Here is a 16,063-nt window from a genome sequence, read left to right as displayed (position 1 = left end):
TGAGTTCTAGAGCTGTACCTCATTAAGAGATAAGAATGAGCTGTCTAGTCATAAAAATAAAGATACAAGCGAAACTCATGCAATTAGTTAAGAAGATCCAGCTGCAAATTATATGAATCTTTATGAAATATCTATATGAAATTTTGCATTTATTTTTATATTATTATTTTACCACTTGATTTTACATGTGTCAGCATGAGTTTTATTGTGTTGGACTTCTTAGAACCTTGATCTTGTAAGATATCTTGATTGATTAAGATATCTAAGATTGTAAGGTATCTTGTGATCTAACTTTAAAAGTCTTGGTTTTGGTCTTGGGTTGATTTTTTGATGTCTTGAAGCATTCAGTATTCATCTTTGTATGTGTATCTATATATATACATAAAAAGGTATTAATGCTGCAAACCTCTTACGTGATTTGCCTAATATTGTTGCTACCATAGTCAATGTTACATTTTTAGTTTAAATATTGTTGCAAAACCACAAGTGTGCGTGCTTGCTCTGGTTGAAAAATATTAAAAAAGAAAATATTAGATATATTAAAGACAATTTATTGCTTTTCAAGCAGAGGTATCACCACAAGGACTCTGTGAATCATGCAAAACTACTTTGTACAAGAAAAAAGATAAGGATAAAATTGAACTGCTCTCCCTTTATTTGATTTTCTATATGATTGAGAGTGGAAACAAGAAGCTGGAAAGCAGATTCCATCACTTGGTTGCTTGGGTTTTTGCTCACTGCGTAGAAAGAATTGTTGCTAATGGCAAAGATTTACCAAGTGATTGGTAATGTCATTCAATCTTGTAAGATTTCTGGCGGCTATCTTTTAAACTTAGATTCCAAGGTAGCAAAAGCTGTCTTAATTTTTGTCAAGAGATGAAGCCAGCCCATAACAAAAACAATATTTACTCAAAGATCTGGCAAAAAGACTAGAGTCAAGAGCCAAACTCTTATGCAGTATTAATAAGAAACTCACTCTAAGATTGAACAAATCTGGTCACTGGACAATGCAAATAAACTTGAACTGATTTTAAATTGCGACACGAAGGTTGCAAATATTATTTGTGGCCTTCAAACCCACTCATGTATACACCCTTGTGCATTAGGGTTATGACAAAAATTAATTTTTGGCTTGTAGTAGGCATAAATGAACACTTTAATACTGATTAAGAAAATCAAATTTATTTTGTTCAGTTCATAAAAAAGTTTCTGCAACAAGACACGTGACAACATGTTGGCTGTCTTATATTACCAAAAATATGTCTCCAAAAGTATATCAAGTTGTGTCTCAAAAGAAATGTAATTTCATAGAAAGTTTAAAAACTTTTCAATAAAAATCAATTTTTTCAAACTTATTGTAAAAAAACTAGCATCTTTAAACAAAAATCAAAATAAATTTTTAAGACATTTTTAAACTCTTTTTTAAAAAGGTCATGTTTAAAAAGGATTGTTCTTTATAAAATCTCTGTAAAATGTTACTTCTTTTGAAGCCCAAAATGACTTTGACATACTTTGTGAGAAAAATGTTTTTAGTAAAATATGACACCTACCATATCGTCGGGTGTCTTGGTGTGGGAACTTTTTTTTTGAATTAGCTCCAATAATAATTTTTAAATAATTAGGTTACAAAAGTTCATCATATTAACATCATTTGATTTGGCTTAAATTCAAACTAAAGTCTTTTGAGCTGATGAACTCAGATAAAACTTTTTCAGCTAATCGTTATTGCAATAATCTAGATCTTCTTAAATTTATGAACAATAAAGTACTCGATTAGTCATCTACCCTTTATCTTCTAGGATTAACTCTTACTTCCAATATTTCTTGGAAACCATATATTGAATTCATTGCAAAATTAGCACCTGCTAAGGTTGCATTTCTTTATTGTGCTTGCTACTTTCTTACTCCCATTTCTATTCTTCATCTCTATAAATCTTAAATCCTTGTATAAAATACTATTGTCCTTGAATGGAATACTATTGCTATATCTGGACCGGATCTTTGAATGATGCCCTTTCTGCAAGAGCAGGTCCAAAACAGAGTTTGGACCTGTTCTTGCAACCAACCTTCAACCATTGTCACATTGTCGTAATGTTGTTTGTTTTCTCTTTTCTATAAATGCTATAATGGACGCTGCTCTTATGAGCTAGCGTTTCTTGTGCCACCTACTAAAATTCATTCTTGTGTTACACCTCATTCAATTAAGTCTCATTCTTTTACTGCGACTGTTCCTAAATGGTCCAAAAATTCATTTTTGTCAAGTTTTTTCCTCAAACATCAGTTCTTTGGAATTTGCTTCTTTTCACCTTGTTTTCCTGATTCATATAATTTACAATCTTTTAAGTCGTCTGTTTATCGTTATCTTGCTTTGTAAACCTCATCTTTTCTCATTTGGAAACTTCCTGGAAATAAGAGTGGTTGCCTGCAGCCTTGTTGGAAGTGAAGATGTTTAAAAAAAAAAACAACCTACCAGGGTCATTGCAAATGCAAAGATTTAATTTGACTGTTCAGCAATATCAATCGCCATTACCAGCAGGCTTGACAACTCTGATCCTGGAAATCACCCTACTAATGGAATTTCAAAAGTTAGAATTTAGAAGTTGTCAATCACCTCTTCAAGAAGTTTAAAACTGTTTAGATAAGTGCTTATCTGATAAGTGCCCCAAGAGCCATTGAACTAAGTCCAATGGCTCTTGGGGCACTTATTTACACTGTCTTCCACCACATCAAATCCAAAATTCACGCTGTCTTCTACCACATCAATTTTGATCTGCCACAAAGGATCCTCCTTATAGTGAATCATCCATCAAAACTGCTCATCAAGCTTTGTATTAATGTTGGTCATGGTATAAACAAGGCAAAAATGGTCCAGAGTACAATAAAAGATTGTTGAGCTGCAATAACTGCTCTAAAGTTTAAATAGTCTATTTAATAGTCTGCATAATAAATTTTATCTTCAAAGATGAAATTTCATCTTTAAAAAACTTCTAGCAAAATATGAAAGATTATGTAGGAGAAAACCAATGATGTGGTCCAGAACAAACATTTTAACGATTTAAATTTTCAAGTACAACTATATTTAAAAATCATAAATTTAGATAAGAAATATTATTTTAGAGTATTTGTGCTAAAGAAGTTTGTTGAGCTTTTCCTTAAATACTGTTTTTTATTCATTTAGAGAAAATCAAAATATAAAACTTGGTATATATAAAACTTAGTTTAAATAATTTTTCAAAATAGACATTTTCAAATTTAGCAGGTTTTAAGAATCGATAAACACTTTGTTAACAGAGACTTTGATAATTTTTTTTTATTTCCATTAAGGAGTCCTTTAACCATCTTTTTAACTATTTTTATGCATGTTTATACATTTTGCCTCAAAGTTTATACTTGAAGAAGTTCTGAGATTTTCAAGTTATGGGATACATCAAACTTTAAATAACTAATAAGTATTTTCCCTCATAAAATAAAAATGGTACAAGCAGCAATAAAACTATTTAAGTAAAAATAGTTGGTAACACTTAGTAAGCAGGATATCACAGTAATAAGAAAATGCTTTGAAGCTGAAGTAATAAAAAAAATAACAAAATAAAATTGAAACTAAAATTGCTATTAATCTTGAACTAGTGGACCAATACATCCGAAATTTTATAGAGAGATTGACATGGCTACTTTGCATCAATTTTCTTCAGCTGTTTTATATTTAAAATTCTACAGCTGTTTTATATTGACACACTATGAGTTCAAAAATGTACTCAAACATTCAAGTTAAACTTTTTTCCACAAACAAAAAGAAGAGAAGATTTTTTCAAAATTCACATCAAAGGGCACCTTGATGAAGAAGCTTCATACTGCTGTTATAAGTATTTATAGTGTACTAAAAAAACTTGATATGATATAAATACTTTATAATGTGAACTTTTTCACCAAAGTATCTTGATAAAATTTTACATTGTCTAAATAAGTCAAAATTATTTATTAGAAAATCATATTTGGTTTACACACAACCGGTTTGTTTTATAGCACCTTTCATACAGAAAAATTCATACAGAAAAAACACTCCTTGTACAGCGTCAGTACAACAGACCAGGATATTAAAGTATGTGAGTGTGTCGATACCTTGTGTGATTTTACATTATTGACCAAGTTGAGCAACAAAAATTATATTGACTCAATGATCTGTACAACCAAAACAATAACAAAATAGACAAAACCAACTGTTTACATGGTATTGTTTTAAAGATAAATTTTAAAGATAAATTACAAACACGGCATATGCATAGCATATGCTGAATTATAATGCATAATATATAATATATAGCCCATTTTCCTAACATGCATGCAAAATGCCAAACTATATTTGATACAACTGAACCTTTTAAAGGTGCAGTTTAGACTTGTTGTCAGGAAAAGTCAGTATCACAAAACCTCCTTGCACTTGTTACTATGATACTTAAAGGTGCCAGCATTGACAAACATACCAAGCAAAATAACACTCTAGCTGCACTCAATATAAGCCAGCTACTTACTTTTAATATTGTGAAGCACAAGCATTCAGAGAACTCTTCTGTTAATTACACTAGACAAATTTAATCACAAGAAACTCCATTACCTCTAAATGTTAGTTTGCTAGTGCACGCAACAACAAGAAAATGTTCACTTATTGATAAACTATTTTATCTTGAGCCTATCATAAGTGTATTTCTATGACAACTAAACATTGCAGTGTGTGAATTTTACTCAATGCTCTGTTGATTCAATTTTCAACTCTAATGGTAGTAAGAAAATAAAACCTCTCCTAGAAACATACTCAGATGTTAAGCTATTTAGGCAAAAAAATGAACAACCAGCTATACTGATCAATAGTGGTCCATTCACAGGTAGTGGTGTTGTTTGAGAACATGAACTCAATAATAAACATTTGTGGCTTGAAACTGTTAGACAGATTCATCACGCTGATAGATCAAATGACAATATGCAATCAGTGGAATGGTTTTTATGATCTGCATAACATGCCAATAACATTAGCAATCCAGACATATTTTAATAGTTTAATTATTGCTACTATTTCAGAATTCTTCTAATAGTGTTGCCATAATCCGATACTCAATGGATGTAATAAAAAACTCTATCCATTATCTTAATCCTTAACAAATCCTTGTTATCACATTTGATCAACCGTTGTATACTATTGCTAAAATTATTCAATGGAATTTGCCTGATCTGTAGGGGAAAAACAAATTTGTTGTTGTGATGAGTGGTCTGTACATTGAAATGGCTTTTCTTAAAATGCTTGGTAGCTTATTAAATGAAAGTAGCTGTATTGAAGCTGTTACTGCAGCTGGAATTGCATGATTAGGCACCATTGAAGCTCTTTGTCTACGTCCCATGTAAAACATCGTCGATATGTACATAAAGAGTTCAACCTTTGCATTTCATTAATTTTACTAATTAGTGGTAAAAACTGTTGTACCTTTTTTGATGAAAAAAGTAGAGTTAAAACCAATGAAGCCTTCTGGGACTTTAGAACTTTGGAAAAACAAGCACCAATTTATCAGTTTTTAAATAAGAAATAAAACAAAGACTTGGTTAAAAATTCATACAGAATATTTATTTTATTTATTAACTCATACTAATATTTTGTGTATTTATGCAGTAATCTTATTGTAATTTATATATTATTTTATGCAGTAATTATATAGTAATTTAAAAATTAGTATGTAAACCATGTGTTTAGCCACATTGGGTTTTCCAAGTAACAACATGATACGTAGAGTAACTTTAGCGAAAATTAGCAAAGAAATCACAGATTTGCAAGAAAAATATGCAGAAGCCAAATTATAAAAAAAAGAGACATTTTTATTTTTGAATCAACTTTTGAAAGTTGATTCAAAAATAAAAATAAAGTCCTTTTGTTGTTCTTAGAGTAAAGAAAGGAGTCATCACAAGCAACTTGCTAATGTGCTTTGATCAGTTTACCTAAGATATGCTTAAATGAATTGGGACAAAGGCTCCCTAATTGTTTTGTAGATTTGCAAAAAGTAGTTATGCTTCCTCTAATAGATAAGCTCAAAGCTACAATTTTTACAAAGGTCAAATGACTGTATTTTATAGCCAAATGACTGTATATCATGAAATTTTTATTCCAATAGGACAAAAGCAAAATTTTTTTAATCATTTTTTTGATAATTGCATCAGCCAAAATGAATCCGGGCTTTTTCTTTGTTATTTATCTTTTTTAATCAATTCTGCAGAATCCAAAATCAGAGCAATCAAAATACTTTATTTGGAGCCTGGTCATACCTTTATGTCTGCTAATTCAATTCACTATTGAATATTCAATGATAAATCTTTATAATTTTGAAGATTTCAAAGATGCAGTAAAGTCAACTTCTAAAAACTTAATTGTTAAAGACTGCAATTATGCAGATTTTTATGCTTAGCCATAAAATCTCTAGACTAAGAAACAAAAAGATCCAATAATTGTATTGTACTTCATTGCAGAGATGAGGAAATCCAAATAGGACTCAGGAGATTTGAAAGTCACAAAAAGATTACTTCTTCCTGGTTTTTAGTACCCAAAAAATGCAAAATGCAAAAATATAAGGAAGCGCAAGGACTACTTTTTGGGAAAAAATTAGGCCTTAGGTTAATCAATTTTTAAACCTGGAATCCTTATGTATAATGACAGTAAAGATTCTAGGACTCTTAGACTCTGGGCTCTAAAAAACAAATGGATCCAAAACATTGAATTTCATGATTTTTTTTTTTAGAGCTCCTTGATATCAGAGACCAGGATTAAACAGAGATTTAAAGCTGGAATCCTTTTAGGAATCCGCATCCCTACTTACATAATATGGAGTAATTAAAAGCTGTGAGAAGAAATCTGGTTTTTAAAATTAACTACAACAAATCGCTAGAACTAAACTATATAAAATTGTATTTTTTACAGAAACTGATGAAAGGAGGATTTCAGAAACAAAAGCAAATCATCAAGCTGTTGGTATCAAAGGCAATAGAAAATCTGATATAACAAAAAGTTTCGGAAAATAAATTCCTAAATTAACATTCTGGGAAAACTTATAAATTAATTTTAAAACCCTTTATTTATAACCCTTTAATTAGAAGAAAGTTACTATTATATTTTTGTTTTGTGTAAAAAAATTTTTTTTGAATATAAAGAGGTTCAATAAATTATGGTTGCCTACCAATGCATGTCAAACTTCTTATTTTTACATAAACTATGTGGATATCCTGCGTACAACATTTATTTTTACATAAACAGTATAGATTACAACTTTATATTAACAGTGGATATCCTACGTACAACTTTTATTTTTACATAAACAGTATGGATATCAAAAAAAGTTTACACAAAAACTTGTGTAAACTTTATTTAACAACAATAATCCTTCTATATTTAAAACATTGTTTTAAACTTCATACTTCAGAATTACAAAAATTTATTTAAACCATTGTAAAGGTAGCTTGTCAATTAAAAAATTTGTTTAAAATTAAAAAATTTGTTTAAACCATTGCAAAGGTAACTTGTCAATTAAAAAATTTGTTTAAACCATTAAAAATACATGTAAGGGTCTAACAGTATAGGCGGTGGCCAGGATCTATCAGGATCTATGATAACCATGGCAAGTAACTTTATTAAACAACTATAACCTTTTTATATTGAAAACATTAATTTAAACTTCATAATTCAGACTTACAAAAATTTGTTTAAACCTTTGTAAATGTAACTTGTCAATTAAAAAATAAATTAAGATTAATTTTGTTACTTATGATTTATGCTCTGTATTAAACAATGCAAAAAATTATAAATATGAACTCACAATAAAAAATAATAAAATACCTTTGTAGAATCAGCTAGTGAATTCAGTACTGCAAATATGTAATCAGTATCTCCTTCCTCTCTTAACAACAACAAATAATAATGTCAAGATCTTTTAAAGTTTAAAAATAGTTAATATCATTAAATTCTGAATTCAAAAATATATATGGTTAAAAGATATAAAGCATTGAATGAAATATTTAGTTAATCAGTTCTAATGAAAATCACTTAATTCCATAGACAAATTTACTACAAGTATGTCTCCATACTTGTAGTTATCAGTTGCTCAGTTTTAGTTTTTTATTTGCTTAAAGTGGTTTTTGTTAAAAATTATACCTACTATAAAACATGTTTAACAAATTATAGCTACTATTATGTTAAATAAAATAAAAATTGTACTTAAAATAAATTAAATAATAAATAAATAAATGTAATAAAAACAAACTTTTAATTTGCATTTAAATATTATTTATTAGTCTAATAAAAGTAAAGAGATTGAGACAATCAGTAAGCTGAAGTGATTTGCAACAATTCAAATTTAATAAAATAGTCTCTCAACTTGATAAAACATTTAAAGATGACATAATGTTCATGAGTCAGGTATCAGATTACTTAAAATTACTAAGGATCTGTTGTAGCAAGTGGTCAAGATTTAATACCAATAGGCAAAAAAATTATTAAAAAAAAGTTATTTTTACTTTTGAATCTATTTTTGAAAAAGCAAGTTGACACAAAATTTTTTAATTTAGAAAACCAGTCTTTTTGTTGTTCTGAATTATGGTAATTAAATGTCTTAGAGAGTGGATTTACACAATTGGGTTACAGGATAGTGCCAATCTGAAATGGATTTACAAAATTGGTAACAGGATAGTGATGAGTAACATATTAGGTTTTTACTTATGCTTTGACTTGTACTTTATATTTGGTGAATTATTTTCATTCTCATAAGGAAAAACCAGCTAAATCCGGTTTGTGTTATATCAGAATAAATCCACTGTTTTCTGGCATATTAGAACCAGAAAAGGTAGAGTATTTTTTAACATATAGAAAGTTTCAGAATCCATCATTTTTTAGCACACTCCAGCACTTGCTAGACATTTTTTCTGTTTGTGCTGCACTATATTTTGAAGTGTGTTGTCATTTGTAGTATTTTAGGCTAAATTTTTTCAAACATATTTGAATACGTGTTTTCAATAGACTTAATTTTGATACCAATGTTCTATGACTCATTTTAACAAGATTTTAGTTGCTGCTTTTTAAAGTCAACTTTTATAACATTGTATTGTGTGATAAATTATTGATTGTGGAATCCCTTCAGCTTCTAAAATTTTTATTCAGAATTCAGCTATATTTTCAAATACTCCATGCACAGAAAAATTTTAAAAGAATTTTCATAATGAGGTAACTACCTTCACCATAATATATATCTATATAATTAATCTATCTATATCTAAATATATATGGGCATTTCCAAAAATCATGCACAAAAACTCATAAATGTTTTATCAATTACATTCATAATAATAGAACTGGCAATCTCCAATTTACTTTCATTTAATTCTAACCTATATAAATATTTTGTAAACAAAGAATTTTATTCATTAGTAATGTTATCTAAGAATAAATTAAGTTTGAAGCGGAATCACACACGGAAAATAAGTTTAGATAATCTAGTTACTATATAAATAAACTTTAATTCCTCAGAAAATAAGTTTCAACAGTAAAATATTTCTTGTAGAGTTATGTGGTTTTTTTTATTTTTGTATGTTATTGAATATCAAAATTATTGAATATTTTTCATACTATTGCAAAATTAACACACACACACTAAAAAAAAAAAAATGATAAAAATATATTTAAATATTCACGTAGTCTAAAGTATAAAAAATGTGAATATGAAATGATGAATATAGTGATATGATATGAAATGATATAAAGTGATAAATATAGTGATATGAAGTGATATAAAATGAAAAATGAAAATATGAAAATATATTTTTGTTAGAGTTGCTCTTTAAGAAAATTGTAATTGTTAAGTCAAAGCTTCCAATTATAATAAATAAGAAAAATAAAATCACGCGCAGAAATTAAAATATGCCCATATATATATATATATATATATATATATATATATATATATATATATATATATATATATATATATATATATATATATATATATATACACTACTGTCGGAAAAATTGTGGACACTACGAAAAAGGGCCTAAGGCTATTCAATAGACTAATAATTGATGTTTTTTTATATATGGACTTTACTTAACTGTATTATTACTGTGTTTTGTGTTCAATATTGTGTGCATTGATTAATGAAATCCTTAGATCAGTTACCATTTTTACAAAATTCAAGGGTGTCCACAATTTTTCCGACAGTAGTGTTTATATATAAATATTATTATATATATATATTATTATATATATACACTTTTTTTAAAATATGTAATTTCCTATGGGGTCATTCTATATATCGCGGTTGTGACATTTTTACAGCAAAAGGTGAAAATATAAGCAAGGAACTTAATAAACCTTATTTTTTTTTTTTTGGTAATGTGTACATTTTTTAATTATTTTTTTGAGAACGTTATATTAACTTAATTACATTAACTATAATACAATTTTTTTGTTTGTTCATCTTTTACATAAAATGGTAGCGAGCAAAAAGTCGCGGTCATGAAATCATGGTCATAACAAAATATTGTACTATGAGATAACATTACCTTTCAGGTATTTTTAAGGTATATTTTAGCAATGCCAAAGTTTTTAAAAATATATAAACAATTTAAACATTGTTTATAGTTATCCTTAGAAAAATAAAAGATACATCAAAAAGGTTTTTAACTAAAAAACCTAACAAATCACTTTATTAAATTGCAATAATAAAGACATTTAAATAAACTAAACAAATCAATATACTAAATAACAATTTTTTGTTTGCTATGTTATTTGCCTGATAGTGATAATATGTTTTTTATGCTAAAAATTTCATTCTTTTTTTTCCAGTAATAGTAAAGTTGTATATCTACAACCTTTTCTGCTAGTAGTAAAGTATCGCTTAGCTGACTATAATGTTGATCAATTTCATCTTCAGTCAAATACATTAAAATTACCGTCGAATCTTTGCATATAGTTTCATAAAACTGCCACACATTTTGAATAATAACTTGTCTTGCTTTAAACTTTTGCTATGCTATTCTATTTAAATTTCCTCCTACCCCATCTGTGGCTCCTTTTCCATAGACTATAGCAAAAAAATTCCACTCTAAAGTTGGAATAAAGCAGTTTTTAGATTAAGAAGATGGACCATCACTCCTAAACGTTACTTTGTGTATTATTGAATTGGTTGTGTAAGCCTTTTACCATTAAAGTTAATTCAAGGAAAACACTGGCGCATGTTTTGTTGCGATCATTTTTATCTGTTAAATAAGTAACCATACTTTTCAAATCTTTACCATAAACAGCAACAGTGAAGATTGTTATTTGAGATTGTCTCCAATAAGCTCTTTGAACTTGTTCTTGATGAATACAGCAATAGTTTGGGCTAAAATCAAAGTGTATTAATAACTCACCATCCATAATATTATCTATTTGGTGGCGATAAACAGAGGCTTGGTGACGCTTAATTAAATGGTGAATCTGAAATTGAGGTAGCATTTTTAAAAACTCAGTATATGTTGCATACAAAGACTGTTTGATAAATCCCTGCTGTACACGGTTTGTAACCTTGTCTTTGTACCAATTTATATAAATGACTTTAATGCATTCTTTGTTTTGCTCTTTGGATGGTGGTAGCATTCGGTTGTTAGGACAGCACAAAAACTACATGATAGTAAGAGGGAATCTGAAGTGAAAGGGGTGCAAAGAATCCATTTCCTTACCCAGATTGTGTTATAAGGTTCAAAATTAGGGTTTGAGGATAAAGCGTTGCATATATTAATAAAATTTTCATGATTTAGACAACAGCAGGTTTCAAAAGGCGTCTCTGAATATGTGAGTATTTGAGCTGGATGAAGTGCACAAAATTTGGAAAATTTTATCTTGCTACTAAATTCTTCTGCGTACAGGGCATAACATTCGCTTAATTTAAGTAACAAGTAATGTTTATGAAATTTTTCACCACCAATTTTTATAAAGTCTTTAATACCTGGAGTCCACCGAGATATTTTTTCGCGGTTGTAAAACTCTAGTACATGATTAAATACACTAGAAGATAAACGGATGCATTTTTTTATTTTTGATATATCTGGTAAAGAGATGTTCATTTTTATTTCTAACTGTTTACTGACATAGTCTGTTTTTCGTGGCAACTTTGGTAAAGCCAATTTAACATGGTTCACAGCATTAGCTTCTGACAAATTTGAATGATAGATGTCTTCTTCCATTTGACTAGAAGAAGAATAAGGAATATCAATAATACCTTGAGCTTTTTGAAGATCTCTGTGTTTATGCTGTCGTAATTTAGCAAGCTCTTTTTTTTTCAATTCTTGTTTTGGCATTGAATTTTGGCAACAAATATTCCTTCATTCTTCTACTATTTTGTTTAATTCAGTTTTCTTTCTTTCTCTATAATCTTTACAAACTTGTTTGTGTGGTTTGGGCATTGTTTTAATATTTATATATTTCCTGTATTTTTATGTAGAGTATATCAAATAAGTCATATTTTAAATTAGTTCATAACCTTTAAATACACAGTTATATCAATTATTTAAACTACTCTTTATAAAACTTGTTTTAATTTTTCAAATTATACCTACATCTTCACGCATTTGAACATCTAAACAATGGATTTAAACATCAAAACGACGCATTTAAACATCAAAACATGCATTACGCCGCCGTTGTGACAAAAAAGAAATTGCATTTTACTTTATTCCAGACAAGGATTTTATAAATTTTTTTTTTACACATATTCATTTCAACTAAAATGCTTTTGCTAAATATTTTCTAATTAAAAAAAAATTAAATTTAGGTTGTATAAAAAAACTAAATTTGTTATAATAGTCGTGGTCGTGACGGTGAAAAATGCCTTTTTTCTTTTTAATAACATACTAACTAATAATTGAAGTAATAATAATATCACTTATTAACAAATTTATTAAAACCACTAATGTTCTGAGAATTAAAAATTAAAAAAAAAAACAAAAAAAGTTAAACACAACTCCATGTTTTTTATATAGACACTAATGTGTCTGTTAATTTAAAAAAATCTATTTCTAATATTCAGTTTAAATATTTTTGAAATATAACGATCTAATATGGAATGACCCTATGTCATAAATTGATAAACTTTTGCTCAAAAGTAATGAAAATGGGTTTTTTTCTAATAAATTTTTAAAAAAGGTCAACCACAACATAAAATTTTTTAAATGGTATATAAGTAATATTTGCAGGCATTATGATTTTCTGAAGCCTAAAATATTGTTGAACCTTATAGAACTTTTAAGAATTTTCTTGAAACTTATGGAACTTTTTAGAGTTTTCTGGACTGATCTGGAATTTTTTTAGAAATCTCTGAAACTTTCTTGAATTTTCTGGGGTCTTCTAAAAGTGAATGGTGAATGGCTCTGCAGTGAGGACAAAAGATTAAAAGCTTCAGAAAAAATTAAAAACTTCATATTAAAAGCAAACGACAGTTCAGGTATACAACTGGAAAGACTACTAGTTCAAAAACTATCCATCCAAAAAAAGAAAAATATCCTTGAAGCCTACTTCAATGACAATAGTAACAACGTCTACTTTCAAATCTTGGTCTGAGGCAGACTATTAAGAGTCTGAAGATTCAGAGATATGGTGGCACCTGAAAAACAGGTACAAATTTCCAGAAGAGGGGTCCAATTAAGCACTTTTAACGAGAGACAAATAACCAATCAAGGAAAATTATATTTATACTAAAAAAAGTTTTTCAAGGATACAAAATATTACGTAACTCATTTGTATCAGCATAGCTTTTTATTATGTCTGAATGGGTCAAATTCCACATTTTTTCATGCTCCACTGACAAAAGAACACATTCCCCAACATGCCTTTCTGTAGATCTCAGCAAAATCAACCATTTCAGTAGTGAACTAAACTAATACCAATTTTGAATTTTTCAAGCACTGATTGAATTTTTTCTTGTGAACTAGAGTTATGAAAATTATGACTAATATCTTCACTCATATTCTTCAATAAAAGATGTCTATGCTTTCTAAGAATTTCCGCTGTAAAGAAAATATGTCAACAAGAACTGCAATTGCTGAATCCACTAGAGTATAAAACACTTCTGCCAGCCACTGATCTTTAGCCTGAGTAAGTCGCTCATCATTTATTTCATTGAAGTCCAGTCGTTTCTTTCTGCGAATCGTATTCTCAACAAATGTGTGCTGTTCAAGCTGAGCTTCAGTTGCAATTTTAAAAGCAGATATAATAGCATTTTGGTCATCACTATCCCTTGATACTTGAAGCTTTTTCAGTGATACATCGACAGACATTAAACTAAATGAAAAATCAAGTGTTTCTCCTTGAAGAATTTTATTTAGGGGACCCAAGATAGTAAAAATTTCTTTGAAGAGACATAAAGTCGCAATTGTTTCATATGACGGGATAAAAGACCTTGTGTTTTACTTCGAATATTCATTTTAAATTCCATGTCATTTGAAATTTATTCATTAAAATCCCATGTCATTTGAAATTTGTTCATTTAAATTCCATGTCATTTGAAATTTGTTCAAGGCAATCAATTACTGCACGGTATAGTGTCAGCAGTCGGACACGGTATAGTGTCAGCATTTTGTAAGGCACTGAAACGAATACTGTGGGTAGCAGCCAGTTCAATAGACTGATTCACATCCTCAAGAAGAGATTTGCACTTCTCAAAAACATTATTTTGTTTCCTTGAGTTTCCGTACAGAAAAGTCTTTAATTTCTGCACATTACCAGGCTTGTTTTCTGTTCCAAAAAGTTAACAGAAACAACGGAAGATTTTGCATAAACTTTCATAACCAGATTTGTTCCATGAGACCCACAATAAATATTTGTTGTCATGGGAAAACACTGCTACAAATCTGTTGCAACTCCTTTGTTTATTCCTTGCATCTTGTTTGCACCATCAAAGGACATGCCTACACACTTTTAAATATCTACGTTAATTGATTTGATTTCATCTTTGATTTTTTCACTTTTTCCTTCACCAGTAGTTCTCCAGTTTCAACCATTGAAATCAGATATTCCTTTACAATGGCCTCTTCTACAGCAAGTGTAACATAACGTAATACAGTAGAAGTTTGCTCACAGAGTGTAATATCATTGGTGCCATCAGCTGATGGTGAAAAGAATACTGAGTTATTTACCTCTTCTAAAATACCCTTCTTGACTATCTATGTCGTAGTATGAATTAGCTTGTTTTGTGTATTATTAGAAAGAGGCGTTATTCTAGCACCCCTTCCAGCAGATTGTTTTTGAGTACGGCGAGCATTTGAAATTTTTTCATTCAGTACCTCATCATACTGACTGAGTAAATCTAACAACTTTAGAAATTTACCCACGCCACATAAAAAGATTTCACTTTTTTCAGAGTCATTGTAAATAAGTTGACTCATTTCCACGTAAAAAAATACTCTCTGTGATCAAATACCAAATAGCATCAAAAACTCGTATTAGGTATTGATGCAGTTTCTCCGCCTTTTACGTTTTTTGTTCAGATCTCTCATGGTTTCAATATTTATTATTTTATCAATTTTGTAGTCTGAAAATGCATGGACCATAGCTTCAGCAGCATTTCGATGGTTTTTCTGAGTGCAATGCTTTGTTATGTGACTTAAGTTTGACCAATTATCAAACCCATCACATAAAGAATTTATCTCCTCTCTTGATCCAAAGCATAAACAAACAATAGTATAGAGTAAGTTAGACCTTTTGATGACCTTTTCTGCACAATTTCAATGTCATTAACTTTAACCGATTCAGTGTAATATTTAGATAACCTTGAATGTTTTGTTGACTGATTTGGCCCTAATACATTAAATTGCTTTTTATCAATCATCTTTGCATTTTTCAGCTCTAGAAATTTAGCTGGATCATTTTATTGACATTTACAACGTTGTCTAGTTGCTTCTGAATAATCTTTTCTGCTAGAGTTAGGTCCGTCGCTGCAGTTACAGGCACTTCATAGTTACCCATTTCGACAGGCACTTTCTCAGTTTCAGTAATGTTTTGGTTTCAGAATG

General features: G+C 29.0%; 1 protein-coding gene across 2 annotated transcripts in view; it reads right to left on the bottom strand.

The window, feature by feature from the left end:
* LOC136087550 (alanyl-tRNA editing protein Aarsd1-A-like) overlaps positions 1-16,063 on the bottom strand; it is a 60,110-nt gene that overhangs the window by 17,126 nt on the left and 26,921 nt on the right. For both annotated transcript variants that reach the window (XM_065810632.1, XM_065810633.1), the window contains one exon: positions 7,865-7,925. In XM_065810632.1, the coding sequence (XP_065666704.1) occupies positions 7,865-7,925 (61 nt within the window). The remainder of the gene's footprint in view (positions 1-7,864; positions 7,926-16,063) is intronic.

Source organism: Hydra vulgaris, chromosome 11, assembly GCF_038396675.1.
Source record: "Hydra vulgaris chromosome 11, alternate assembly HydraT2T_AEP".
NCBI classification, from domain to species: Eukaryota; Metazoa; Cnidaria; class Hydrozoa; order Anthoathecata; family Hydridae; genus Hydra; species Hydra vulgaris.
Note: the sequence above shows the minus strand (reverse complement) of the source record. Positions and strands in the feature narration are given on the sequence as shown.